General features: G+C 45.8%; 1 protein-coding gene across 2 annotated transcripts; it reads right to left on the bottom strand.

Annotated features, from left to right (window-relative positions):
* Window positions 1-572: 572 nt before the first annotated feature.
* On the bottom strand, window positions 573-23,649 carry CREB3L1 (cAMP responsive element binding protein 3 like 1). 2 transcript variants are annotated; one of them, XM_019551255.1, is made up of 11 exons: window positions 23,325-23,649; window positions 17,600-17,760; window positions 15,683-15,761; window positions 13,231-13,388; window positions 12,428-12,577; window positions 11,613-11,671; window positions 8,854-8,922; window positions 6,241-6,340; window positions 2,422-2,542; window positions 1,534-1,798; window positions 573-795 (listed from the first exon to the last, which is right to left on the bottom strand). In XM_019551255.1, the coding sequence occupies exons 1-11, from the start codon at window positions 23,632-23,634 to the stop codon at window positions 759-761; spliced, it is 1,509 nt and encodes a 502-aa protein (XP_019406800.1). In that variant the 5' UTR covers window positions 23,635-23,649; the 3' UTR covers window positions 573-758. The 2 variants fall into 2 exon arrangements, with proteins under 2 accessions (XP_019406800.1, XP_019406801.1); XM_019551256.1 differs by having other exon boundaries at window positions 2,428-2,542.
* Between the last annotated feature and the right edge of the window lie 3,026 nt (window positions 23,650-26,675).

The raw sequence follows: 26,675 nt of genomic DNA, 5'->3' as shown, positions 1-26,675 counted from the left end.
TCTAGAATGGAAAGTGGGAGAATCACAGGGCCAGCCTATATTGTTCCCGGGGGGGGGAATGATGCTATGTCTTTTGGAGCTCTGGTTTCCCAGGAGCTTGCAGGCTGTATTTTACATCTATTTAATCAGACTCTGGCAGTTCTCCCCCACTAAATTTGCACGCAGCTAGTTGTAGCAGGTAGGATTAGAAGTTAAGGGTGCACATCCACTGACAGAAAAATAGATCAAGAAGGAACTAGGTCTTCTCTCAGAGGAGGCAGGAGAATATTAATGAGGGGGTGAGGAGGAAATTAATCTCAACCGCTCCAGAAGACTAACCCCAAAGTTACTATCCCCTGAGCCTCTCCACTGGGGCAATAAGCCAAGGACATCCTTTATCCTTCAGATGTATCTGATGTGACCAAGGGAAGGAAAATGGGGCAGTGTCCCCTCATAAAAAGGAGTCTGTTGAGAGATGCCCTTTCCTCCTGACCAGGACCCAAATGAACATGCACACCTTTGGGCAAATGTTCACTTGCAGCAGAAGAAGGGGCTCTCTCCTCTGGCTTTGCCAGGCACAAGCTGGGTTTTGGCAGTCACTGCGACTCCCAGAGTGTTCCATACTAACAAGAGGGCACAGGCAAGAAGGGGAAGGATGAACCCAAGACCAGTTTGGGAGCATCTGAATGCAGTGTCCTCTCCCACAAAGTCTCCTCAAATCACTCAGCTAGGAGGGGATCCTGCATCCAGACAGACGAGGCCTTGAGGTCCGGCAGCTGCTACAAATATTCAGCTGCGTCACTGGAGCTTCTCTCCCTAGGGGAAGGAAAAGATGATGATCAGCTGTTACTGCAACCTCCTGTGCATTCACCATTTTCTCCCAGCCAGGGGCACTGTTCCAAACCATTCCTAGGGAGAGCAACCTTTCCTTCCCCATCCACTAAGCCCAACTTTTGCTGTAATCCCAAGAGGGTTGATCTGATGCCTCCCTTTATTTCAGTTCAGGGGCAGAGGGTGCTCTTCAAGATACCTTTTATCATCTTCTCCCTTTATTCCCCTCCCCATACCTACACACAATGCCCTGCATTTGCCCATCAGGCCTAGGAGGATGAGGAGCGAGAGGAGAGGAGTGGCGAGGCCAGACACATGCATGTGTCTTTCACTGGTGGCTTCTGCTCACACTATCTGCACTGGAAACAAGAAGAACACTTTTGTGATGTGGTTTTTTCCTGGTTCTAATCAAGACAGACTCCGACCCCGCTGCAAGTGCTGGGAACCCCTTAGCCTCTCAGGTTCATTGGTTGTTACATCAGCGTAACTGCATCCTCTCTCATCTACTCTGAGCTCCACTGGGTTGTGTGTTCTCTACAGACAGGTCCCTGACCAATGCACTCAGGAAAGTGGGTCAGGAAGGGAGCTCACCTATTCTGCCAACTATGAGCCTCTTGTCAAAGAGCTCCCCTCACTGGGAGCAAAGGGGCTGGGCCCTCTCCCTCCTAAGTCATGCTTTGGTTTGGAGACAAAGCCCCTGGAACATTAGGGATACCTGCTTACCTTTCATGGAACTGCTTTTTGAGGTGAGCGAGAGTTGGGTCAGTCTGGTTCTGGTCTGGACCCTCCAGCTGGGACTTGCTTAGGTACTTGGCTGTCTCATGTGTCCTTGCCAGGTGGCCAAGTATGCGCTCTTGAGGCCTCCCCTCCTCAGACTGCCCCTTGTCAGTCTCCCAGTCATCAGGATGCTCCACAGGTAGGAAGGAGCTGTAGCTCTCCTCTAGAGAGCCAGCACCCTCATCGTAGAACAGGAGGCTCCGTGACTGAACTGTCAAAGAGGAAGTCATCACTAAATGCCAAGAACAAGACCAGGTCTCAGTGGCATATGCCCACTAATCTCACTCAGCAGGTGGTAGCCCATGAATAAACTAGTGCATATATGTAGCCCATGAGCATATATACACCAGCTCTGTTGCCCGGGGCAAGTGCTTGTATACAAACGCACTGCCTTGAGTATACACTCAGCCAACCCTGGATATGAGGCCCTGATTTTCCTCTCTCTCATCTTTTGTCCTTTGGCATCTATGCTGTTTTGGTGCCACAGCAAATGGAGAATCCAAGCTGGTGAGAGCAGGGCACTGCTGTGAAACAGCTTGAATTAATACAGCAGTACCCACGGGATGCTCTCACTACTTAAGTCTCAGCTGTGAAGAAGCCCCAATCCTTGCCTTAGCCCCAGCAGGCATCAGCAGACTCTGCTGTAAGGAAGCTCCTGCTGCCAGAATCTCAGCAGGGATGGATGGGGACCAGCTGCAAGGAAGTTTACCCTGCCAGAATCTCAGCAGGGATGGATGGGACTCCACTGTGAGAAAGCACCTTATACTGTATGTGTATCTGGAGAAGAAGTGTTGAAGCCCTTCAGGATGAGAGAGACATGTTGGTCAGACTCACTCTTACTGGTTGTATAAATGTCTGGTGCTGGGGTTGCTTTCACGGTCTGTGATGCTGAGGAGAATTCAGGGAGACATGGCATCATGGATCCCAGGACCAGAACAAAGCAGAGCACCAGCACCTGGGGGCAAAATGTTAGAAAGCAGTCAGGGCAGCCAGCCACAAGGAATGTACTGATCCTGCACATGCCATGCAGGCACTGGGAGGTCATCTGGTCCAAAGGGTAACTGGGTCACTTAAAATGCACAGAGATGCAAAGGATTCACTCTGCTAATCATACATTATCAGAAAGGGGTAAGTCTGGGGTACTCTTCTGCTGCTGTTTTTGGAATATCCTGTTTCACATCCATGGCTATTAAGACAGGGGCAATTTCCACATCTCATGGTGTGGATAGGAGAGGCTGTGAAAAGACACTGGGAAATATTCTGGGGAAGATGGAGCCTAAACAGAAAGGATGGAGTCCACCGTAACCAGCTTAGAGCTAGACTCCTGGCACAAAGTGGATTGAGTTGTCTAAAACAGGGGGTGGGGAGAGCTGGCAAAGATCACATCTGCTCAGTCAGGAAAAAAAACAGACCTCTGTCCTCATCACAAGCTATGACGGAAGTGACAGGAACTAGAGCAGGGACAGCTTGACACTGGGGATAGATTCACCCAGTGTCAGAGTGAGGAGCTGAATAAAAGTAGACAAGTGGCCAAAAAGAAAAAAACCTCTACTGGCTATGTTAAATGTGACAAGACCACAAGCTAATTTAAGTGCATGGTGATCAGAGAAGATGGTGACATAACTGGAATCACTACAACATCATAGAAGGTCAAAAAATAAATCAATTAATCAATGAATGATAGTAATTCCTGTCTGTAAACTATAGGGGAGGACAGATTAGATGACCGACTGGAGATTAGCAGGTACCTAAAGAGCTGCTAGAATGCACGAGAGATACCAAGTCAGAGTGGGAGGAACATACATTACATCCTGTATAGACACAAATCTCGTGTTGTAAGAATACAAGTACACAAACAGTGTTACACTGCCTGCCTCCAGCTTAGAAAAAGCAGACTGTCCAGTGCCAAGAAAGATCAGAGGTGACAAAGTCTAATCAGATAGTAACAATGAGTCATTTCTACTACAATGTGACACTTGAGTAGTTCATATGAAATAAGAGTTATGGAAGCAATTTCTTGATACCATATGCAACTATTTTTTGGAACAGAAAATTCTAGAGCTCAAGTGAGGACAGTATTTTCAACTTGGTTTGAAGTCATGCTTACCAGAGCCACTAAATAGTAATGGCCACCAGATAATTACAGGAGTGGAAAGGTACCACATATTTGCACAGGGATGCTAAGTTGTACAAAGAGCGCTTTTACAAAAAGGGGGGAAAATGGATTAGGGAAAAACCCTAAACTGAAAACATTTAGATTAAACATGAAGGATACTTAAGCATGTGATAATGGTCACAGAAGGCAGGCAGAACCCTCAATAAAACAGGATTTGGGGAAGGGTAGGAAAAAAAAAAAATGGTAACTCAGAATGATAAGCAGTAAGGTTCAAGAAGTCAGAGAGGTATCCTTCAGAAGCCAGTTCAGAGAAGCTTAAAGTAAGGCAGGTGAAATGCGATATGGAAATTAGGAGGCTAAAGGGAAAGTCTGAAGAAATCATAGCCCCAAATAGAAAAAAAAAACCCAAAACAACAAATTATTGAAATACTTCAGAAACAGGAAGTCTGCAAGAGAACTGATATGTCTGCTGGATTCCCATAGCATGAAGGGAACAACTAAGACAGATCAGGTATTGCTGAAAAGAGAAATGATGCCTTTGCATCAGAAGATCTCTCAGACTGACACTTTCCAGGTAATAAAGATGAATAATTGTCAGCAATTGAGGTGTTGGAACAAACTCTGATATATTAAGAAGTAATGAGTCACCAGGCCCAGATACCTTTCTTTAGAGCTTCTAGGGGCAAGCTAACACAGTGTTGTAGCTGATTAAAAAAAGTATTAAAAATATTCTCCTACAGGGAGTACTGGAGAGTAGCAAATGCCCTAGCTAACAACTTTAAAAAAAACTTTAAAAAGGTGTTGGTGAGAAAGGAAAGGGAGGGGGACATGCTGAGAATTTCAAACCAGCTAGTCTTACTTCTGTATCAGAAACAGGAATCAATAATAAATTATAAACATTTAACCTACTAATAAGATAAAGGACAGATCAGAAAAACATCTGCAAAGAAAATAAAATAGTCTCTCCAGCTGATTCCAACTTGATGAGCATCAGCAAAAGTAGTGGATAAAGGAAAACAGATAGCGAGACATTCAAAAAGCCTTTGAGAAAATCCTTCACAAGAATGTCTTCAGACAGCTGCTATCTACTGTCAGAAGATGGGAGGTAAGTTCTAACACTTTCAATGAGGCAAAACAGAGACTAAGAATATACAGTCAACTTTCATGATTGTCAAAGTCTAAAAGTGGGGTGCCCTCAACTTTCATATTAAAGCCAGTATTACTTAATATGTCAATAATCTGCAAAACAGGGAGGTAACAATTAGTTCAATTAGTCAAAACTAGAAATGACCATGAGGAATTAGAGGGATTTAACAAAGTTAGATGAATAGGCAGCACAGCAGCAAATTACTTTCGTTGTTGACAACCACAAGTTACACGCAGTAGAGTGTAAGAATACTTTGAACTATTCACACATCTTGTCATGTTAAAAATCAACTATAACTGTATTGTTGCGAGAGCTCAATGACACTTACACTCAATGTGCAATGGTTAACAAAAAGCAAACAAAATGTTTGCCTGAAGAATGAGATAAATATAATGTTTCCAACATTATAATGCCATTGTATAAAAGGAATGGTGTCCCCTCACCTGGAAAACTGCTCATTTCTGGTTACCCTCTCTCAAGAAAAGAAACAGCAGATGGAAGGGGGTTCACAGGGAAGTGGTAAGAGGTATAGTGACACTTTCATAGGACAGAAGATTAAACTAACCAGTGCTAGCCTTTTTCAGAGAGGAGACATAGAAAAAACTAGAGTTAAGTAATGAACAGTGCAGAGAGGGTAAAGCAAATATTCCAGCTGAACCTCTCATAACACCAGAACAAAAGGGAATTCAGTGACATTCAGAGGCAAGAGATTTAAATCTGCTTAAAAGAAATGTTGGTTTTGTTTTGTTTTGTTTTTTTTTAAAACACAGCACAGAGACAACGTGTAGGACTCATTGCCACAAGCTCTCCATGTGGCTAAGCATTTAGCAGGATTTATAGAAAGAATTAGATGTTTATGCACAATGGGAGGATCCATAAAGAAGTTGGGATTAAAACTGAATTACTGACATAAACCCTCTTGCTTTGGCCCTTGCCTCAACCTCTAGCTGAGGGGGGTTCAGAAGAAACTTCCTCAGTAAGTAGTTGATTTTAATAACTGCCCACTGCAGGGCTTCTTGCACCACCTCTTAAACATCCAGAATTGGCCAGTGTAGGACAAGATATACTGGGCTAGACAAGTCCTGGTCAAATCTGGAAGGGCAGTTCTTCTATTGGGCCTCCAAGGTAGAAAGAGGCTCTTCCAGGCATCAAGAAAGATAACGATAATCCCTAGAGAAGATGTGTGCAGGTAAGTTTTCCTTTTGATTCCATGGAAATAAATAAGCCTAAGCAACTCCTCTCTCTGTTGGACACATGCAGACTCCATTAGTTGGAGAGGGTTGCCTCAAGCAGCAAGGCATGCAAGACAGAACAGCACCTGGGATCTCTGGGAAGGGAATGATGGGCAAGGAAGATGGTCAATAGGGAATGGAGGACATAAAACACATACCATTAGGCAGGTCCCTGTTTGTGTAGAAGCCATTTTATAAGGTCTGGAGACCTTCCCAGTCACCAGAGCCTGGAGCTTCTGTAACTGCTGGAGCAGAGTCCTAGGACAAAAAAAATAACCAAAAAGAATAGGATAATGCTAAGGCATGGATCACTGAGGGAAACAAAACTCTGGCTCCGCTATGCACCATGGCTTTGCCCTGGATAAGAAGTGCTCCCCCCACACTCTCAAACCTTCCCACCAGATGAGCCTAGGGAGCAGACGAAAAATGAAAATGAGAGCAGCAGAGAAAGTGGCACTGATGGGACTGGGGGGGGGGGGGGGGGCAGGATACTTCTCATGGTACCACCTTTGCTCTTCTGCTTTAACCTGACTGTGTGAAGAGAAGGGTAAGTGAGACCCTTCTACATCCAAAGTCAGAAACAGACTGCAGGCCAGGTCACCCAACTGGGCTCAGTACCCAAGGCAAGATGCACATTCCAGACCCTCACTCACATCCCAATGTGCATCAGGCTGGAGGGAAAGGGGGTAGGGAGGATTTTTTTTTTTTTTAAAAAAGATCATGTTTCAGTTTCTCTTTTGGCAAAGAGCAGAGACTGTAGCCAAGCACAAGCAGAGAGCTGAACTGAACAAATAATTTTTTTCCCTTAGCCACACTGGCTGGGACACAATAGGTTCTCTCTTTCCTGTTGAAAACTACCACACACTCACACAGTCTTTACTACCCCTTGCCACAGGCAGAACCCTTCGCTGGTCTGGAAAAGAGATCTGGGGTGGGCTTCTGATCCTGCATCTCCAGCTTTGTAGCCAGGAGAACCCAGCTTTCCTTTGTGACAACTGCCCACTACTTTCTCTTCAGGACTATTGCCAACTCTTGTGATATGATGGCAAGTCTTGTGATAGTTTCTGTTTTTCATAAAGTCCCAGGGCCTGGAGTCGGGCAATTACAAAACAATCTCAGATTTCATTGGCCGGGGGCGGGGGAAGGGGTGTCAGGGGTCTGTTTCAGTAAAACCACAAAGCAAAATATTAAAAGAATTCTGCTTCTTGTTTTGCAAAGTATTAAGTTTTTTAAGCCAGTCCCATGATTGGCGGGGGGAGGGGGCGGAGGGCTGACTCATGATTTTTGAATGCTTGGGGCTGACAGTGCTGCCTCTAAGTCCTGGCTGTTTGTCTCAAAAAAAGGGAGGAACAGAGGAACAAGCTGCAGCTTATCTCGTGTCCGGAAGGTGGCAGGCCTCGCCAGCCCACTGGCTTGCAGAAGTTAAAAAAGGCATTTGACTGACATCTGAGGTCTCCAGAGAGCAGCTTCCGGCCTGGAAGCTGGAGTCAAGGCCTCAGCATCAGGGGAATAGAGACAAAGAGCCTGACAGAAGATCAGAGTGAGGGCAGGGAGCCCAATAGCCCCTGGCCAGCTCCAGCTGTGTGATAAGGTCAAGTGGAGATGTGGGTTTGGTCAACAGGGTCAATGACAGCAGTCTCCTCACTTTGGCAGAAGGCCCACTGTTCAAAGGAATCCCCATGGATGCCTCTGTGGCCAGGGGGTGCATATTTAAATGTGTGTGCATGGAGCCAGAACAGAGACCTGCAAAAGGGCTTCCTACCCCAAGCTGGAGGTGAGTGGGAAAGTCCCAGTACTGATACTGGATCAGCTGTACCAAAACTGCACAGGAAAGAAGGCAGCACTCTTCCAAATGCTATTTACCACTGCTTTTGTGTGGGGATGCATCTTCCCTGCTAGCTTCACAGGAAACAAATTCCCAGAGTAGAGAGGCTGCCAGCACTGAATACTAGGACCTCATGCTCTCCAGATTTTCAGCTAAGGGAGCCAGAGGCCTGTTTTGGGGCTTAGAGAAGAGACTCACTTTCTGAGGCTGAGAGCAGTGTCAGTGAGGATAGGAGAGAGCTCCCTTAGTCTCAGGTGTGGGGTGGGGAGCAGCAAGACAGTTGTTGGTGCTAACCAAAAAGAGTGCTCCCACAGGCCGTAGAGACAGCAGTGCTGCAATGGTGCCAGACAGAGGGAGCTGCTTTAGGTCAGGTGCAATTGGGATCTGTGCCCAGGTCCGATGAGGAGCGAGAGGTACAAGTCTGCCCTGTCACATTGTCCATTCAGGTCTTTCTCCAGGGGAAATCCGAAGCTGGCACTGTACGTGCCTTGCTTCCTATTCCTCCCTTAGAGTGTATCACTGAACAGCACGCTCCACTTAAGAGGACAGGGGAAGGGAGATGCAAGATGGGTGTCATGCCTGCAAGGGCCCTCCCACATGGGAGCTGCCTTGGAGATCCCAGGCAGAGTGAAGGGGTCTGAATGGCAGTGCAAGTCTAGAAAAAGGGTCAGAACAAATGGGGAGAGGCAGGAAGGGAGCACGCAGAGCTCCCCCGCCCCCCCTCGGCCCATAGCCCCTGCCCAGCTGTCCCAACACAAACATTCCAAGCTTGCTCACTAACCAAACCCAGCTGACTTACAGCTGCCACTGGAGGGAAACCAGGACCTGCTGAGCAGCCCAAGAGCTGCCAGAAATTGGGGGAGGGCTGCCTTGCCTTCCCAAAGCTCCCCTGTCCTCTCTTCCCAGCAGCCCCACTCTAGCCAGGACTTGGGTCAGGGTCTCTCACCTGTTTGCGTTTTCCAAGGTCTCCACTTTTTTCCAGAGTTCATTGTTCTCCGATGTGTAAGTCTCAACCCTGCGAAGATAAAATCCCAGGCCAGATAGTTACGAGTGGCAGACCAAATGGGCAAACACTGCACCTCCTCCACTGTTGCCTGGACCCTGAACAGCCTATGGCCCATGTGTCCCCTGAAGCTATGTTCTCAGTTCAGAACAGCTTGGCTACATTTGATCCTAAGAGCTGGGGGCAGGAGTCAGAACAAAACTGAATTCATGTTATTTAGAAAATGTACAGTAATTCTCCTTCCCCCTGGGGGCTTCTTTCTGGCTCTAAAATAAGTAGAAGGCAGGGTAAATTTGCACTTTGCAGACTGACCAAAGTAGCCAGTAGACCCAAGGTATGTCTACGTAGCAGCCTGTGGTACAGTATAGAGATACTCAAGCTAGGTGCAAACAAAGGAGCTCAAGTACCAGAGCCCTCTAGCTGTGGTGGCAAGAACTGCATGCAGGCTAGTGTACCCTGCTTCTCATCCCATTTACAGCTAGCTCACATATCTCTATAGCACGCTGCACTCTGAAGTGCAAACACCTACAGTCAGAGGAAGAGACCCTTCCTGAAACTGCCCAAGTCATCAATGCTCTAATCACCTGTAGGACATTTTAGAATGAACACAATGCCTCAAAAGCATCTCTAACATCATCAGCAAATTCTGCCCCTGGTACTTGGGAAACAAGACCAGAGGACCTTCTGCAAGAAGAGCTCTGGCCTCTTGACCATGTGAACTGAAGGAGCATCTGCCCTAGTTGCTAGCAGTATTCAGGAGAACCACAAGCCCATATGTTTGAGCAGCTTGGATCCTAGTCCTTAGATGGCAGTGGAGAGTCTGTATGGCCTCTTTTTTCCCCTTCTTTATTTTTATTGTAACATAGGGAAAACATTCAGCAAGTTTACAGGAAATAGGGGAAGGAAAATTACTCCAGAAAGAACAATGGTCATGGACAAGACCCTGATAATACAGGTTTTCCAACACATGCAACTATGCAATATGATTTTACCCACTCTTTGAACAATCTATGTAGTGTATAAATTGTGCTTTTAATGGAACACCTCCTGGTTGAATGTTTTAGGTTCAGAGCATGGACTTTGTGCAAGCTGCCAGTGATGGAAACTAATGTCAATAAAATGTTTCAGTTACTATTTTTAATTACAGTGAATACTGGTTTTAGTTTTCATTTAAACCCCACATACCTTGCAACCTAAATATTACAGCAAGAGCTACTAGTTATGTCAGCACCAATTCACACACAGACACCAAGACTGAGAAAGGGGAATGAACTTGACCAGCCAGGAGATAAAGACCCTTCCACCTATGTAAATAAAGAGAGCAACCGCCTTGCTGGAAGTGACAGACTCTTCTCCATGTGGGTTGCCAACCGCCAGAGGGCAATATGATCACACACCCTTAGCTGATATATTATATAAGCATGTGAAAGCTTTAAAGTGAAACCCACTCATCTGTTTTCATTGTGCATTTCTCCCCACTTAGACAAAACAAGCAAATAGCAATACAGGGTGAAAAGTTAAGTAGGTTCTCCAAAATCTTTCTGTTTTCCTAATCTCCAGTCAGGTTATTAACTGGTAGTGTTAACAACATAGGGGAAGGATGAGATATTTTAAAAAATATATAGTTATGCAGTTGGAGCTCAGCAGACAGATTCCTGTGCTTGGGAGAGGTCCAGCAAGGGAGGTACAAGAGGCTGTTCTTCATGGATCTGATTGTAGAATTGGGGCCCTCAATTATTTCTTCCCTAAGAGTATATCATTATGTTACAATCCATTGATCTTGTCATGGCAAGACAAAAGCTGAGGGCTGGGAAGGGAAGTGGTATTCCTCTAGCTCCTGTTTTAAGAAGAAAACCCAAGCTCCAGCTGAAGAACTTTAGGAAACAAATTCAGCTTCAGCTTTTTCCTGACTATCATGAACTTTGAGTCATCATCTGAACAAACAGGACAAGCAGGTTGTAACTAAAATGAATTTGGTCCCATACCGTCCTCCATGTGCAAACTGGGAGCAACTTCTAGCAGGGACAGATTAGCCTCACCAAACATACTACCTACACTATGGGCCTTAAAGCTCTACCAACAGAACAAGGCAGCTGGAAGGAAGTGCATTTTTAAGGAGGAACCCAGTGCAAGGGTATGACAGGATGCCCGTGGGCAAACAAGGAACACATATCAAACATGTTTTGCTAAGAAACAGATACTAGCTTTGGGAAGTGACCAAACACCAGTGCAGAAAATAGTATTTCAAACCTTGTTTTACAGTATTCAATGATTAATTGGCCCCCAAACATAAACATAAAATTTCTCCAGTGCCTACAACAGCCGTGTGTGCTGAGGATGCACACAAGCATCCATCAGGCAAGCCGTCATCAAGATAAGGCTATGCTTTAAGCCACAGGAAAGAAGAGAGGCATTGGAACCCCTGACACTTTGACCACATGTTTAACTTAAGAGTGCTGTTTTACAAGGACTGTTAAAGCCAGCCCAAACATGGCAGTGCCTTTGCTACTGTAAGCTGTAGTGGTTTAGATCACCTCTGTACAATACTGAGAAGTCAAGAGAAGAAGCTTTGAAGCTGACAGCCATCTTTTGGTTCAATGCAGAGGAAATATTTTTGATTGAACTGTGGAGGAGCTTTAGAGCAGGGAAGATATGGAGGCCACCCCTGCTTAGATGCTTAAGAGGGACGAGAAGACACTTACTTTTTCTCTAGACACTCTACATATTCCTTCTTTTTTCTGCGACTCTCCTGAGCAGAGATCTGGAAGATGAAGGAAAAAAAAAAAAAGATACATGAATCAGCACCAGGAGCCTGAAAACATCTCCCCATCCTCCCATTCTTTCTAGATGGGCACTTTCATCTGTTCAAGTCAAGTGGGCAGTCATCTTCCAAAATGTCATTCCTCCCAGGCTCCTGGCCACAAAACAGGAAGGAAGAAGCCAAGAAGGGGTCAACTGGTATGAACCCTCTCTTGCAATGTGCCTTAACCCTTTTTAAAATGTCCCTTGGGGTCTCTCAGAAACCAGCTGAGTCATGCAGCTATGTGACGGAGCTGTCTGGAAAATGCCTTGCCCTAGACCTCTTTTGCATCACAACCACTGACTAATCCATGCTGTGGAGGCTCATTGGCTTCCCCCTGGGAATCCTGCTAACCTGGGAGTCTAAGTAAATCTCACAGCCTGTATCTTGTCCTTATTGTGCATAGGATCACAGTCTCATAGGAAAAGGACCTGAAGGGCCAGCTAGGCCAACTTCATCTACCATTGGTTGCTCCCCGTGGCACCAGTCAAAGGTGGGCATCCTTTGTGCTAAATGCTGTAGATGGAAACATGTTTTATGAGCTCCAAAGAGCTTATAATTTTATTTGAAAAGAGATACAAACAAGTGCAGCAAAGTCTAGGGAGAGTAAGCAAAGGCAACAGGAATAACAGGGTCCTGAACTAACACCAAGACTAGCTATGGCATAGGCCCAATGTAACGTTCAGCTACATAGTTAAGAGACAAGTAAAAACAAACCTTGTTCTTGATTTTCCTCCTGACCCTCTTCAGTGCTTTCTCCTCTGCTTTGGTCAGGGGCAGCTTGGTTGGGATGGGGTAGCCCTCAGCAATCAGGGTGCGTTTTTCCTCCTCAGTCAAGAGCAGGGGACCTGAAGTCCCTTGTAATTTCTGAAACACACAAGCAGAAGTTATCAGTGCATCTGGGCATTGGCAAGGATCTGTGCACTTCATGGGCATTCACTGCCACCACCAGAACTCTGCACCCCAGCTGCCCTCCCAGACCCTTGCAGCCACTTGACTCCAGTGACCCAACTTCCTGCTGCCTCCCACTCAGCATAGCAAGACATCAGCTTCCCACAGGTGAGCCTGCCCACAAGCTATCGTTTACTTTAGGAAATTTGGTGGTACATGAAAAAGCGAATACATATGCCTCCTGTGGGAATTCTCAGTTATTCCTTTACCAGGAACTCCCTTAAGCATTCTGGAGTGACCTTGATGTTCCCAAAAGCAAGAGAGAAACATAACACCAACTAGAGCAAAACATTAATTTGCAGGTGACACAAAAAAGTCTTCATCCCTCTGTGATAAATCCCAAAGCTGAGCCACAAACCTTGTGTGTCACCCTGCTTATTTCTGACTTGCTGATTCACTTCAGTCCTGACTTGGAGCTCCCCTGTTTCATTCCTGGGCCTAAGCAGAAGTGACTAACAGTAAAACTAACTTAACCCCTTAACTTTCTGCCATAGGGAGTTGAGTAGTTCCCTATGAGCACAAAGAAGCATGGGGAGAAATTGTATCTTAGTGACATTCTGGTTCCTTACATGTGGTGCTGTGAGGAGAGGAGAGGAGGAGATTGCAGCAGAAGAGCGAGCAGCTGGCCGGACTGGGCTGGAGGGAGGCAGGGACCGTGGACTCTGGGATCCATCACTGTCACTGCCGTGGCTGCTGGGGGGAGTTGGAGGCATCTGCACCAAGTCGTCTAGTGGGATATAAGGACAGTATATGAGTCACAGACATCAGCTTTCTCCAGATGGGTGTGGAGCAGCACCAAGGAAAGGCACTTCCATGAGAGAGGACTGAAGGAAGAAAGTAGCGGCTATAAGCGATTGGGGTATGGCCAAAGGCAATCTGGCTGAGGCTTAGTTCAGGAAAGACAGAGGTAATATTCGCAGCTTCCAAGAAACAACCAGCCCCAATACAAAGAGCCCATTCTTCCTCTTTGCACTTTAAGAGTCTGTGGAAGCCAGGACTGCTCCTGGATGCCCAGGGAATGCCTACAGCCAAATCACATTTTTTAACTGTTTCTGAGACAAGAATGACTTTGCTAAGCTTATCCAGGCTTCACAGTTTGGAGATTACACTACTGTGAAGGGGGCTTTCTATGGGGCTAGAGAAAAATGTAGCAGCCCCTTGGTAACCCTTTCAAAACTGAGAGACATTATAACACAATCACTCCACAGTCTGTATTGGCTGCCAGTAGGTTTCCTGCTGGAATTCAAGGTGTTAGATTTGAACTTTTACACTGGAAAGCCAGCTACTTTCAAGCATGTCCCCCGAGTGTCCAGCTTGAGACAGTCCAAGCGAGCAATCATTTCAAATTTCAGTCCCAGAGGGTTTGGGTTACAGAAACTTCAGCAACGCCTTTGACGTAGGAGGGCTGAAGTTCTACTCAACATAGACATCAGAGCTGACATCGCAGGGAATTCAAAGCCAACAGCTTCCTTTCTTTTAAATCAATGGGAGAGGCTTTAGACTGGATTTAATATCACCTCAGCTTGTATTTGCCAACATTCTGGCTATAATGCTAGGCCCACTATTTTTTTCCATGGACACCTGGACATCCAAGGAAGAATGAGGTTGATGAGATGTGATCTGTCACTGCTAGCAAAGAAGCAAATTTTATTGGCATTCTTGCAGGCACCCCATTTGGTGGCTGTCAGGTACAACGGTATAAATTAGTGTGAATTGCGCATACCTTAGAATAAATGCTAGATGTTCTGAATATATCCATGCGTACACATATGTATTCACCCCTTCTCCTCCATGCTGAGCTGCCCGACTGTATTTCTGATGTTACTCACCTTCTGGAGCCAGTGGGCAGTTTTTCCAAAGAGAAGTTTAAAACAGGTAGCATCATAATTTAAATCCCTTCTAAATCATTTCCCTCACCCCAGTTTTTGTTACAAAAAGATTTGTGTGGTAGATTCCAAGGGAAGTTTCTTAGAAAGATCTTGGCAATACATAGGGCCCAAGGCATAAGAAGTGGCAAAAAAAAAAAAACTGCCTGAAAATGCATTTCATGCCAAATTAGGAAGGGCAGAATACAGAGAACTGCCAGGTGCTTTACCACTGTTAGGAAGTTTGCCAACATGCTGAGGAGCTTTACAAGGTTCTCAGATACCACAATGCCAGATAGGCCTGATACAAGAACAAAATAGAAAACAAAATCTGTTCTGTGCAGCTGCAGTACCTCAATGCACCTTCCACTGTGCATCACACATGCCAAAAGTGCTGCTGGAGAACTTTCCCTAAAGCTCCCCAGGCACTTGCACACTTGCCACGCTTGAAAATGTTTATAGTCCAGCATTAACAGTTAAAACTTAACACCTTGAATTCCAACAGGAAACCTACTAGCAGCCAGTGCAGCAATTGTGTTATACTGTCTCTCAGTTTTGCAAGGGTTACCAAAGGGCTGCTGCAAGCATGCCAACCAGCCATCAAGTGCCGGAGAACTACCTCAGCTCTGGATAAGGATGTGGGCCCCCACTTCTGCAAGCCTCACTGTACTTGGAAGTGGTCACAGCTGTGTATCTGTAAGTAGAGTTCTTGTTCTTAATAGCACATTAATTGTGTATTTGCATACTTTCAGATGCTTGAGTTTCTTTCAGACTGAAGTTTGAAATTCCTGACTTTGGAATGGCTGCTTCTGGATAAGTCCAAGGGCCCCGTAAGGATTTTAAGTGCTTGGCATTCTCAGGTATATTTGCAACTGTGGCATTGTTTCTTCTTGTTGTGTGAACAATTCTGCATGTGCCAGTTTGTACATGCAATGATTCTATTTGGGTGCCAATCACCTAGAACACCTGTGCAATCCTGCATTAAGGTATGTGTGGCTCTATACTGACCCACCTCAGCTGGCCCTGCTGTTATTCCATATGTCAGACGCTGCACCTGGATACTAGTGTGTGTACTTGCATGCATGGCTAGGAGCAACCTATACCTGGGGAATACCTGACTAGAGTGAATGTCAGCAAGTGGATTCTATTGTCTTACCTGCAGGTACATTTAGAAACTGGTTCACCTCCTTGGGCTCAGCTTTGATCACAGGTGGTGGAGTGATTTCTATAGGAGTCTATGAAAAAACAAAAGTATACAGTTACTTCAGCCTCTCTCTTCCATTTCCCTTCCCTACCATTCACAAACCACCATCATGAGCACTGACTGCAGCCACACTTCTCTAACCCTCTGCTCTGCCCTCTTCCACACCTGAGCCCTGCAACCCATCTACCCAGCTTCCTTGCAGAACTGATGGCAGGCATATTGGCAGCCAAAAAACTGTGCATAGTCCTGCCCTCTATCTCTGGACAGAACAGAATGCAGACAAGTGTATTCTGTGAGGGCAGGGAAGTAATACACAGCCATGCTTCTCTGGCCCTTGCATAACCCCTCCAAAATACAGGACTGTATTCTTCTGTGCCATTACCCTACCTTTCAACCCAGAAAGCATTATTTGAACTGCCCTCCTGATGAAGAGGATAGCCTCCTTTGATCTACCTTAATCAGAGCTGGGAGTATTTATGCAGGCTTTGTAGAAACAGTGTGAAACTTCTCCTGCTTAGGACTTTCGCCAGGGCCACTGAACAGCTGTTTCTGATCAAATGAGATTAAGAGTTAACACGAAGAGCACTTTGTTCCCAGCTCGGCTGAGCTACCCCTCTGCTCCTAGCCTCCCTTCCCCCAAGCTACCACAGACTAGAGAGTTTTTTTACACTGAACAGACACACTGAAAACTGCCCCAGACTCTACAAATAGCTGAGGAAGGGCTCTGGGTACTGTTGACAAGCACACAGAATGGATCTCCATGTGAAGGCACAGCAAGTTCAAGCTGTATAAATAATGAAGGAACCGTGTGCACATTGTTGGCTCAAAAGGTTGACTGGTTTCATAGAATCATTTTAAAGGGAAGATGCTGACCATGAGCAATGAACCTTGCAGAAGCCTGACGGTATCTGATGGGCTGCAAGACACATGGCAGCTTAACTAAATGAGACCTGACAAATCTACCAGGGCCAAAGAGACCAGGATGGAATTGGGGAAAAACTGAGTGCCTCAGCTACACCCAGGATCTCATGGGTACAAGTGGTCTCAGGGTACTGATGAGAAACAAAAATCTGAAAAATTTAGAAGTAGCAAGAGGTTTGGTTCCTCTGTTCTTGAAAATTAGTTTAATAATACTTAACCCTTAGTGCATGGGGTCCTCCTGAATCCTCCCAAACAAAAACAATCAGAACCATGAAGAAGGATCATTGTTTCCCTTGCACAGCTTGGAAAAGCAAGAGGTGGTGTGTCAGACCCAGGCACAGGCATACTAAAGAGTGACAAGTCTATGCTAGAGATGGGATTGAACCCAGGAGTACCAGGTTCCTATTCAGTCCACTAGTGAATGCTACCTTCCTTGAATGTATCTAACGCAAGGAACTCCATTTAAAAATTCCCTGGCATATTGGTATCCCCACCTGAGAAAAACAAACCAAGGAAGGCTCAATAAATATCAGCAGATTAGAAGGAAAGGGCCTTCCAGCAACTTGCAATGCAAGTGAAGGACTAGATGACTCTGACTTAGACTCAAATTAATGTCCCTGAGGCAAACACAGATGGTTAAGAGATCAAAGTCAACTGTACTGGAGACAGATAGGTCTTACAGTGCTTCCACAGTCAGCCCCTTTGCACTTCAGGTAGGAATGGAATCAGTTTAACACTGAACCCAAGTCAGCTTTAATTGCTATTTCAAGTGGGCAAATTCCCTGTGCTGAAATATTTGGGTATCAGACTCTGCATTACCATCATCCTTCTGCCCAATCTCAATGACCTAATACAGATCCTAACGTCAAGCTGAAAACTGAAATTATCTGTGGCCACAATATTGCAGATAAAGTCAGAAGTTGTGTACTATGGGTAAATCAGGCTCACCTCCTCAGGAGCTGGTAGTCTCTGCAGCTGGTTGAGGTTCAGCACTGGCACCGAACTGGCTGTAAGCTGGGACTTTGGAAGTTCTGGGACCAGGTTCTGTTCCTGCTTCACCATGATGGAGCACAGCTTGTGTCCTAAGGACCACACTCCACTCTCCAGATCTGAAACAAGCACAACACGCATCTCAAACCTCATGAAACTTCAGCAGTGACAGAACAAAGAATGGGACCCCAAAAGCCTTTGCCCTCCCAGAAAAGGGTCCCCCTTCCAGTGGGGAGAGGAGATCTGAATGTATGTCTTATGCATTAAGCTCTTTTGCAAGCATGCACATGCTCTCAAGGTTTAAGACAGCTAATTGGGCATTAATGCTCCCCAACAATGATGCCAGTACACAAGCTCATCCCCCAGTCTGAGGGAGACAAGAGTTTGCCTCTGAAGTATGTATATCTCTAAATTTCATCCACCCATAATGTCAAGTAAGAGTCTCACAGAGATACTTCTTTTTGGTGAAAAAGATTTGCATTTGGTTCCAGAGGAAAGATGACACTCACCATGTGGTACTGGCTCTTGGGAGCTTGTTGCAACAAATGTATACTTCATTATGAAGAAGTTCAAGATAGGCCCAAAAGCAGAGCCCACCAGGTGATTAGCAAAGAAGGGGCTGGCTCCACCACACAAGCAGAAATTGCTTCTATATGTTGTCCACAGGAACAAGCTCTGGAAAGGCTGGGAGTTGCTAAAGTCTCTTGGGTGGCATAAGCCAGCAGTACGTGGACACCCTAGGCTGAAGCTTTTCTTGGATGGCATTTTCTTCTGGGAGTTTTAAGTATCAGCCTTTTGCTTCAATGTATTTTACCTACATGCCTTCTGTTCAAAGTGGATTTGAATCCAGTGTCTGGCACTGTTTGTAGAGCAGGGAAAAGGAACCATTCAAATCCACCATGTGTGGTGACAGTATCTCAAGAACTGGGGGACTCATGCCTCCAGCTTGTCACAACATGCAGGAGAGAATACAGCCCCTAACATGCAGTGGAAGCTTCTGAAATGCAGTCCAGAACCATTGTTATCAGAGCAGTCTTTCTTTGCTCTGGTCCCATGGGACTGCACAGAACAATGGACAGAGAGGGACTTTGTCTCTTTTACTGGAACAAGGATGCCAAACTGGTCCACTTGGCTTCCTAGCTACTTCTGTTTCCATATCCATCAAAACAGAACAGCTGATGAGTATTCCTTAATGCACATACCCAGTGCCACAGACATGGATGGCGCTCTGCTGGTAATAAAGAGTGATTTCCTGTCTGAGGCAGCTAGCAAGGTGAGCAAGTGTAATGGGATGGGATGTATGTAGTGGACAGGCCTTATGCTGCACTTTTCCACTAGGTAGAAGTTTCACCCATGTTGTTTTCATTTCCATGAATATCTCAAAACTGGGATCCTGATTGTGGCTACTTCCCTCAGGCTCTCCCCAAGTGCTATCATCCTTCCCTCTCCCAGGCAGTAGCATGCTGTAGTTTTCAACAGAGAGAATTAGGAAAGGAAGCATTTAGGAACACTGAATGAGTTTGCCTGGGCACTGCCCTCCATGCATGGGGCTAGGGTGAGGACAGTTAAGGGAATGCAAGATCCTAGGAGCTGGGACTAAATTGAGGAGAGATGATCAATTTGGATGAAGTGAAGAAGCAAAGCTGTTAGAACTGAGAGCTGCTTGGACTCCGCTCTGAAGTTGTGGTCTCAACTTTCCTGCTTCTCAGGCACCACAGCCTGCCAAGAAGCTACTCTGTACTTGGCCCAGGTCCAATATCCTCCTCCCTAATCCCCTTTCCTTCCCTTCCTCTGCTATCTGAACATGAGAAATTCATTGGCACTGCCATACGAGTTACTCTAAGTGTCATCAGTTAGTGTCCTAGTTGGCTCTAAGCATGAATCCAGATCCTGGCCTGCTGCCCTAACCCTAGATGCTCTCTGGCAGCAAATAAGACCTGCAAATGGGATACAACACCTCAGGGGAGTGCTTCTCTAGCACAGGACCAGAGTATGCAACCCTTAACTTCCCCTTCTTGAATCCCCCTGGCTTGGGGCATGCCAGGGGCAGAAGTGGAGTAGGAGAATCCTCTACATAGCAATAAGAAGTTTGCCACAAGTCAGAGCATAAGTCACTTATGCTGGGGACTGCAGCAGCCCCTGACAGTCAGAATGAAGGTGTCGCAAAGGTGGCTTACAGCCTCCTTTACCCAAACACCTCTTAGGCTACACCTTCTGCACTGTTCCACCTGAGAGGTGCGGACTAGCTTGTGGTTTGTGCCCATGCACAATGGAGTTAGACTCTGGTCCTAATTATAGCAGCTGTCTGCGCCAGTGGCCTATACTATTTTCCTGTAACTGGTTTGGCCCACTCTTAGTATGCTGCATAGCCAGGACTCCTTCACTGTGCCCGTATAATTAATTTTGGCTACTCCACCTTCCTTTTTGACTTTCACTGCCCTGGGCTGCTTTAGAGGTGTATCCGGTCCTCTGCTGATGAACTCTGAGGATAGCTGCTCAGAATTTCCCAGAATGCACCAATGCAGACATGATTAAATAGCTTTGTAGGTATGCATGTGCACCAGGAGTGGGCAAAATGCGGGCTGTGGGCCAGATGTGGCCCGCCAGGCCATTCTATCTGGCCTGCAGGACCCCAAAAAACTTTAGAAAATTAATATTTATCTGCCCCTGGCTTCCTGTCATGCAGCCCTCAATGGCTTGCCAAAACTCAGTAAGTGACCCTCCACCCAAAATAATTGCCCGCCCCACATAATGTACACCCACATATGTGTGTTGGCAGGAAAGCTGCTGTGTGAACACAAACCAAACTGTGTTACCTGTAACTTTTTAAGGAGACCAAGTCACAGCTTGAACTGTAAATGTAGACGGGTCATTTATTTTGAATGTTGGGGAAAAGAGGGGACATACTTAGCCAGAAATTTCAGTGTCCAACAAATTCAGACAAACCTTGCCTTTCTCCTGATCACATCCTGCTGTGTGACCATGCTACTGGCAAGCTTTCTATATGAGGAACAGAAACCCCTCTGCCTGGGAGTGGTCTCCTGAACTTCTTACCAATGTAAGGCAAGGAGAGCAAGCAAGTGGTTCTCTTTGTCTAGACACATTAGGCCCTAGCTCTCCATACAACCCAGGAAGCAGACACCCAAACAAGCACAAACTGTCCTTCATTCCCCCCACACCCATGCACATTCTGACCCTCTCTTTTTCCTACCCTCCAAGATATATTAGGAGAGAGATTAAGTTATAGACTTAGAGATAAACAGGCCTACAAGGGTCATTAAAAGGGAATGATCAGAAGCCATTTTCCATGGATGCATCTATATTCCACATCCTCGGAGGACACGTCAAATACTAGGCAATCTATAAACACTGCAGATAGGACTGCATCCTGCTCTGTGCAAGATGCCAGGAGATGGCCTCAACAGTCTTTTCCAGATTTTTTGTTCATACTCAAATATTTGGAATGTATGTGCAGTTAAAAATAACAGATGAACACACACAGATACCAGAAATCCATTGCTGCTCTGGAGGTGGGGAGGGGAGTGAAGGGAAATGAGGGAGGAGGAGGAGATATTAAGTGTACTGTCTTCTTTTCTCTTTATTCTTTGTCCTCCAGAACCGCAGATTCTGGCAGGAAACTATCTGCACAGTCCGCTCTGCATAACAACAGTGCACCCACTAGTTTCTATCCAGGCCTACACCCTCTTCCCTGGAAACCTACAGCCTACCACTGTTATAGAATCATGCCTGTATACACTGATCTGCAGAACTGAAGTCTGGGACCTAGAACGGGAGATCCCTGTCTATATCAACAAACCATTAGCCATGCGAAAAGCAAAAGCATGACACAACCTTCTATTCCTGAGGCTGAAAAGTAATCTGAACCTCCCAACCTAACATAGTAGGTGGGTGGTGATTTTGGAAGGGGCAGGATTCTGAAGTTTTAAATGACAGCAGAGAAGCTCAGAGAAAGGGGGCGTGCAACGTGCCTCAGCCAGCTCTACCATGGGGACAGCTGAATAGCTCTGCAGGCAGACAAGGCATGGTTAACCCTGACTGCCATTAAAGTCATTCATGGGCACTACATTTTAAGCATTGGACTGTTAAATACAATGTAGAGTGATAGGTCTGAAGGGACAGGGCCAAGGACAAGTACATGTGAAAACTGTGCATTCCACACATTGTCAGAAGAGATGCAATTTATAGCTGGACTAATCCCAGGCTGCTATACCACTTAAGTCCCACTTCAGCTCAGCTGGCATGAGTGGGACTCACATGATGCATATTATGGTAGCACTCCACACGATGGAGAAACTCTCCCTTAGAAAAGAATCCTGTCCAAGAGAACTTGCAATCTAAGCAGAGAGATGCCAAGACCTGGGAAAAGGTGGCAGTGGTTGAGGTGATTGTGTATAGCAGAAACCAGTCCCTGTGTTGGCAACTTTTCTGCTTAGATTTGTATTTTGCTGCTCCCCACATCTCTATCCTGTTTGTTTGTAACCCCACTATCACAGTCTTTCTCCTCCATCTCATTTTATTTACTTACTCATGTGCGTGCACATAAAGTACATAAAGCACATAAAGTATGGTGTGTTATCCATATGCTCACACCTTCTGGGCTTTTGCTAGTTGCTCAAAAATACCTGCTCCTGATGAGTACTCGTGTGTGCTAGTGTTAAAGTCCAGGCAGTAACAGTAAATGTTTAACTGTAAAACATTTTACAGTTAAGGAATAGCATTTGGGCCTGACATGTGGACCCTCCAGTGCACTGAGTTACTTGTACTGAATTCAAAGCTGTTGACTGTGCAGTTTACAAGGAGCAGAGGCAGCAAATAGCAGTTTCTCTCCTCCTCTCTTAGTGTTTATATTACAGAGGAGGGACAATTTCTGGTCACACTGGGGAAACCTCTATCCTAGGCCTCACTCCTGGTAAAAGGAACATCTTTCTTCTTCTGTATATACTGAATCTGTGCCATAGTTTTTTCAGGCAGTCTGATGTCCATCAGCTGCTAGGACACCCACACCGTGCCACAAATTACAGGACTCTCTGCTAGGATTGCTCTAAAAATATCCAACCATCATAAATTATCTTGAAATGAATTGTTTTAAAAATAGGCTTTGAAATGACTGTTCCTCTGTCTCCTGCTAAGCCATCTGCTGTTAAGGAAGCCATTTAGCTTTCCACATGCACCAGCTCTGGCAGCAAGCAGGGACGCATGCTCCCTATACCCAGGCCAAGCCTCTCTAGCAATGCCAAACATGGACCTAAATCTAGTGCATCCACACCCAGTCTAGCAAAGTCCTATGGCACTGTTGCCAGTAGTTTACCAGGACCACACAAAGCACTATGCCACAGAGAATAACCAGCAGTGTGAGTAATGTTAAATGCTGAAAATGAGCAATTATTATGTTAGAACAGAAAATGAGAAGAAAATAAAGGCCATGTTCACAGTGATGGATCAGATTTATCCAGAGAGCAGGTGCTGTGATGTCAAAGGAGCAGGCAGCATCCTTATGCATGGGAACCCACCCTGGGCTGGGCAGGCAGCACCTTTGTGCAGTACAGCCCATGCCATGGAAGCAAACAGTGCCTCTCCTAGCAAACATCAGCTCTTATACCATAGCTGGGTCATAGCATATATGTTTCTGGAACACTGTGATGTGCGTATCTCCCAAGCTCACCATTAGCATTGTCTTCAGTCTTGACAGGCATGAGGGGACTTTGGGGGGCAGAGTCTCCACTGAGCGAGTAGCTGTGCTCTGCCTGGATGCCAGGAGTGGGAGGGTCCAGGTCCATGTCCAGCAGAGGGTTCTTTTCAACCAGCATTGGATCATCAAAGAAACTGCTGAAGAGTTCATTGGAAAAATCCTCCATGTTCTCAGAGAAGTGATCCAGGTTCTCAGAGAAATGCTGAGAAGGAACCAAAGGAAAGGGAATGTTACTGTCCACTCCAGTAGGAACTAAAGAGCTGTCCACTGAGCTGAGATCCATAATGCAATAACAACATTGAGTGATAAATAACAGTTTCTGGCTTGTGTTATTTGTTATAGCTAAATAAATATTGCCTTTTCATTTACAAGGAAAGAACCCAAATGCTCACTAACATATCTGACTTGTTATCTTCCACATACCTACTCATCTAATCACTTAAAATATACTCATCTCTTTCTAATTCATTTATACTAATCTATCAATCTGGATCAGGTTTTAAATCACACTCTTACAATGATGTCTAGTAGAACAAAAGAGCTCAAGGAAAACCTGTGTGATAAAATACAAGTGCAGCTGAAAGTGATGTGCTTCAGAGCCTGTACTTACTGGCATAAATTTTCCCATGTGCTCTGCAAGTAGCAGATAGGCACCCTGATATCCCAAAGGATAGCAAAACCAACCACTGATTTCTATCAGAGAGAAAAACAGGCTTGATCAACATAACAGGAAGCCCCCTCCTGCTGTATTTAATTTCCTTTAGGATTTCCCAGCCCCTCTGTGTGCCATGTGAGAATGTCCCCAGGCCAGATAATGCCTATGAAATTCTGCTCCCTCTATGAAGTTTAAACACCACCCGTGGCCTGTTAACAACAAACACTAATCGTTTCAGTAGCAGCCAATAAATCTGAAAGTTGCTGCTGTGCCTGAATTCCCGATCCCCTTGAGAACCTGTTTCTCCTGAGACTGATCCTCCTATTCAGAAGTCAAGTCATAACTTTTCCACTTGATACAATAAAGTGCTGGTTGGCAAATGAGAAAAATGCTGGTAACCAGCTGAAATCTTATCCCAGTTGTTGGCAGACTGAGGTTTTTGGCACAGGGAAAGGAAAGAAAAGACAGATATATTCAAGAGACTACATTACATAGATGATCTTAAAAGATCTCAAAAAGGCTGACTGAACTCACTTACTCCTGAACTCAGGAGAAAGCAAGAGAGTTCAGGAGTAGCTGGGGAGGGGAGAAGCAGTGTGTGTGTGTGGGGGGGGGAAGCAGTGTGTGTGTGTGTGTGTGTGTGTGTGTGTGTGTGTGTGTATCTGACAAAGAGAAAGAGAGAACCCGAGCACTGGAATGAGGGCATAAACTACAGACTTATGAGCACCATGCGGAGGTGGCCAAAACTCTCCAGCTCCAGAGGGGGCTGTGTACCAGAAAGAGCCTGGGAGAGTACAGATTTCTATTCAAAGTTCATTCCTTTTCTGACAGCAAGGCTGAGGGAGGAGTTGACCAGGGGACCCCGGATACCAGAGCCTGCTAGTTCCTGTTTCAATAAGAAGGTGTGTTTGTTTTACTTTAGCACACTGTCATTCTGTAAATAGAGGACTGGCAATGAGAAAGTCAGGGAGGGGTTGGGAGAGCAGCCCACTGTGGCTGGACAACTTCAGAGACAGGTAGTTAGCTGTGTTAGTCTGAAGTCAAGTAGAAGACAGGGTAGATTTGCCCCTTATAGACAAGGGGTGTCAAAGTGGATGAGTGACATGAGGCCAGTCCATGGGCCCCTCCTCCAGTCACTTGATCCTGAAGCTGTTCCAGCTGGTTTGGACCTATAGTTGAGGGAGAGGGCATAGGTGAGGGGTTCTATGGGCTAAATCTGGCCTGCAGACTAGTCTCACACCACAGGAGTGTGCTGTGCCCCACATAGGTCTGTTCAGATCCAGGGGCAGCATTGGGGCCTGGATAGTGGGGCTCTGCAAGCCAGATCTGGCCCACAGGTTGTATATTTGATATCCCTATACTAACGACACCCCTGCTATAAACTAATCAAAGTGTCTGTGTATTCCTTTCTTTTCACATCCTTGTGACAAGTTATTTAGCAGAATTTGCAGATTTGTTGGAATCTGACAGGTCCACAAAGTGAGCACTTCTGCTATGGTTTTAAACTTGCAATCCCTGGGCTGTCAACTGCGCCTTAGCATATGCGTCACCCCAGCCCTGCATGTGTACATGCACATACATATATTAATGTATGTGTGTGTACATATATATATAGAGAGAGAAAGACAGAGAGCACAAACCTTCCTGAGCTGAAACATACTTCATCAGAGGCTCTGAAAGGATGTGAAGAAAGCAGAAAACTTCAGCTCATGAAAGTGTATGATATATGGATATATAAGTGTGTGTGTATACATATATAAGCTTTGGTTAGTTGATAAACTGCAAATTTGTCAGGGATGCTGATCAAGCAGGCCCAGCCTGAGCCAAGTACTGCAGCAGCCAAATCTGGATTAAGCCTCAGGTAATGACTTCTGCCCCTGTTTAGGAGCAGCAAACCTCCTGACTGGCTGCTGAGAGCACCACCTATCCATTTAGCACCAGCTGGGGCCACAGGTCTGCTGTGGCAAGCCTCGTGGTTCCTCTAGTTCCTGACCCTGGTTTTTGGCTTATTTCTGGATTTGGACTTTGGATTTCCCTGAGATTCTGTTTCCTGGCTCCTGACCCTGGTTTGGCTCTGTTTTCAGACTTCACCCTGTGGATTGCCTCTTGGATTGGTACTCAACATCTGACCCCTAGATCTGGACCCTGGATTGTGTTGTGGACTCTTCTTCTTGATTTCCTTCTGGCTTTGGTATATGGTTCCTGCCCTTTGACCCAGTCCCGGGTCCTGCTTTCCCTTAGTGGCCTAATCATTAGACCAGACTGGCTACACCCCAGTCCCTTATAGCTTGACTAACCTCCCTACAGACACAGCTAGGAGCACTCCTGCAGAGGGATGTTACCTTGCAAGGCTGTTCTCTCCTGCCGCATCATGAACCCAAGATGCCTTTCCCTGGTAAGAGCAACAGAACACCAGGGAAGTTTCAGGGCTTCACTAATCCATACAGGCTCTTGTTCATGTCACAGCCCCAACCTTATCCCACTGAGTGGGCCAAAATTGGACTCTTAATTAGCCTCCTAACCAGAAAGACCCTGCTGTAGGTATCTCCCCTACTGGAGATCTCTAGCCCTCTCCTTGATAACTATGAGGACTTTGTGAAGGCCATGAAGATCCCTTTTGGTAACCCTTACTTGAGGTGCTCAGTGAAAATGGCTCTTCAAACCCTTAC

This window comes from Crocodylus porosus, unplaced genomic scaffold (assembly GCF_001723895.1).
Source record: "Crocodylus porosus isolate Cpor-Errol unplaced genomic scaffold, CroPor_comp1, whole genome shotgun sequence".
Classification (NCBI taxonomy): domain Eukaryota; kingdom Metazoa; phylum Chordata; order Crocodylia; family Crocodylidae; genus Crocodylus; species Crocodylus porosus.
This window is presented reverse-complemented; position numbering and strand designations above follow the sequence as displayed.

Excerpts from the sequence above, each read along its gene's own strand:
- CREB3L1 (XM_019551255.1), bottom strand. The coding sequence starts at position 23,634 with ATGGATCTCAGCTCAGTGGACAGCTCTTTAGTTCCTACTGGAGTGGAC. Across the intron at positions 12,578-13,230 it reads CTCTCCTCACAGCACCACAT|AAATTACAAGGGACTTCAGG; the intron begins GTAAGGAACCAG and ends TGTGTGTTTCAG. Across the intron at positions 2,543-6,240 it reads AAACAGGGACCTGCCTAATG|GTGCTGGTGCTCTGCTTTGT; the intron begins GTATGTGTTTTA and ends TTTTGCCCCCAG.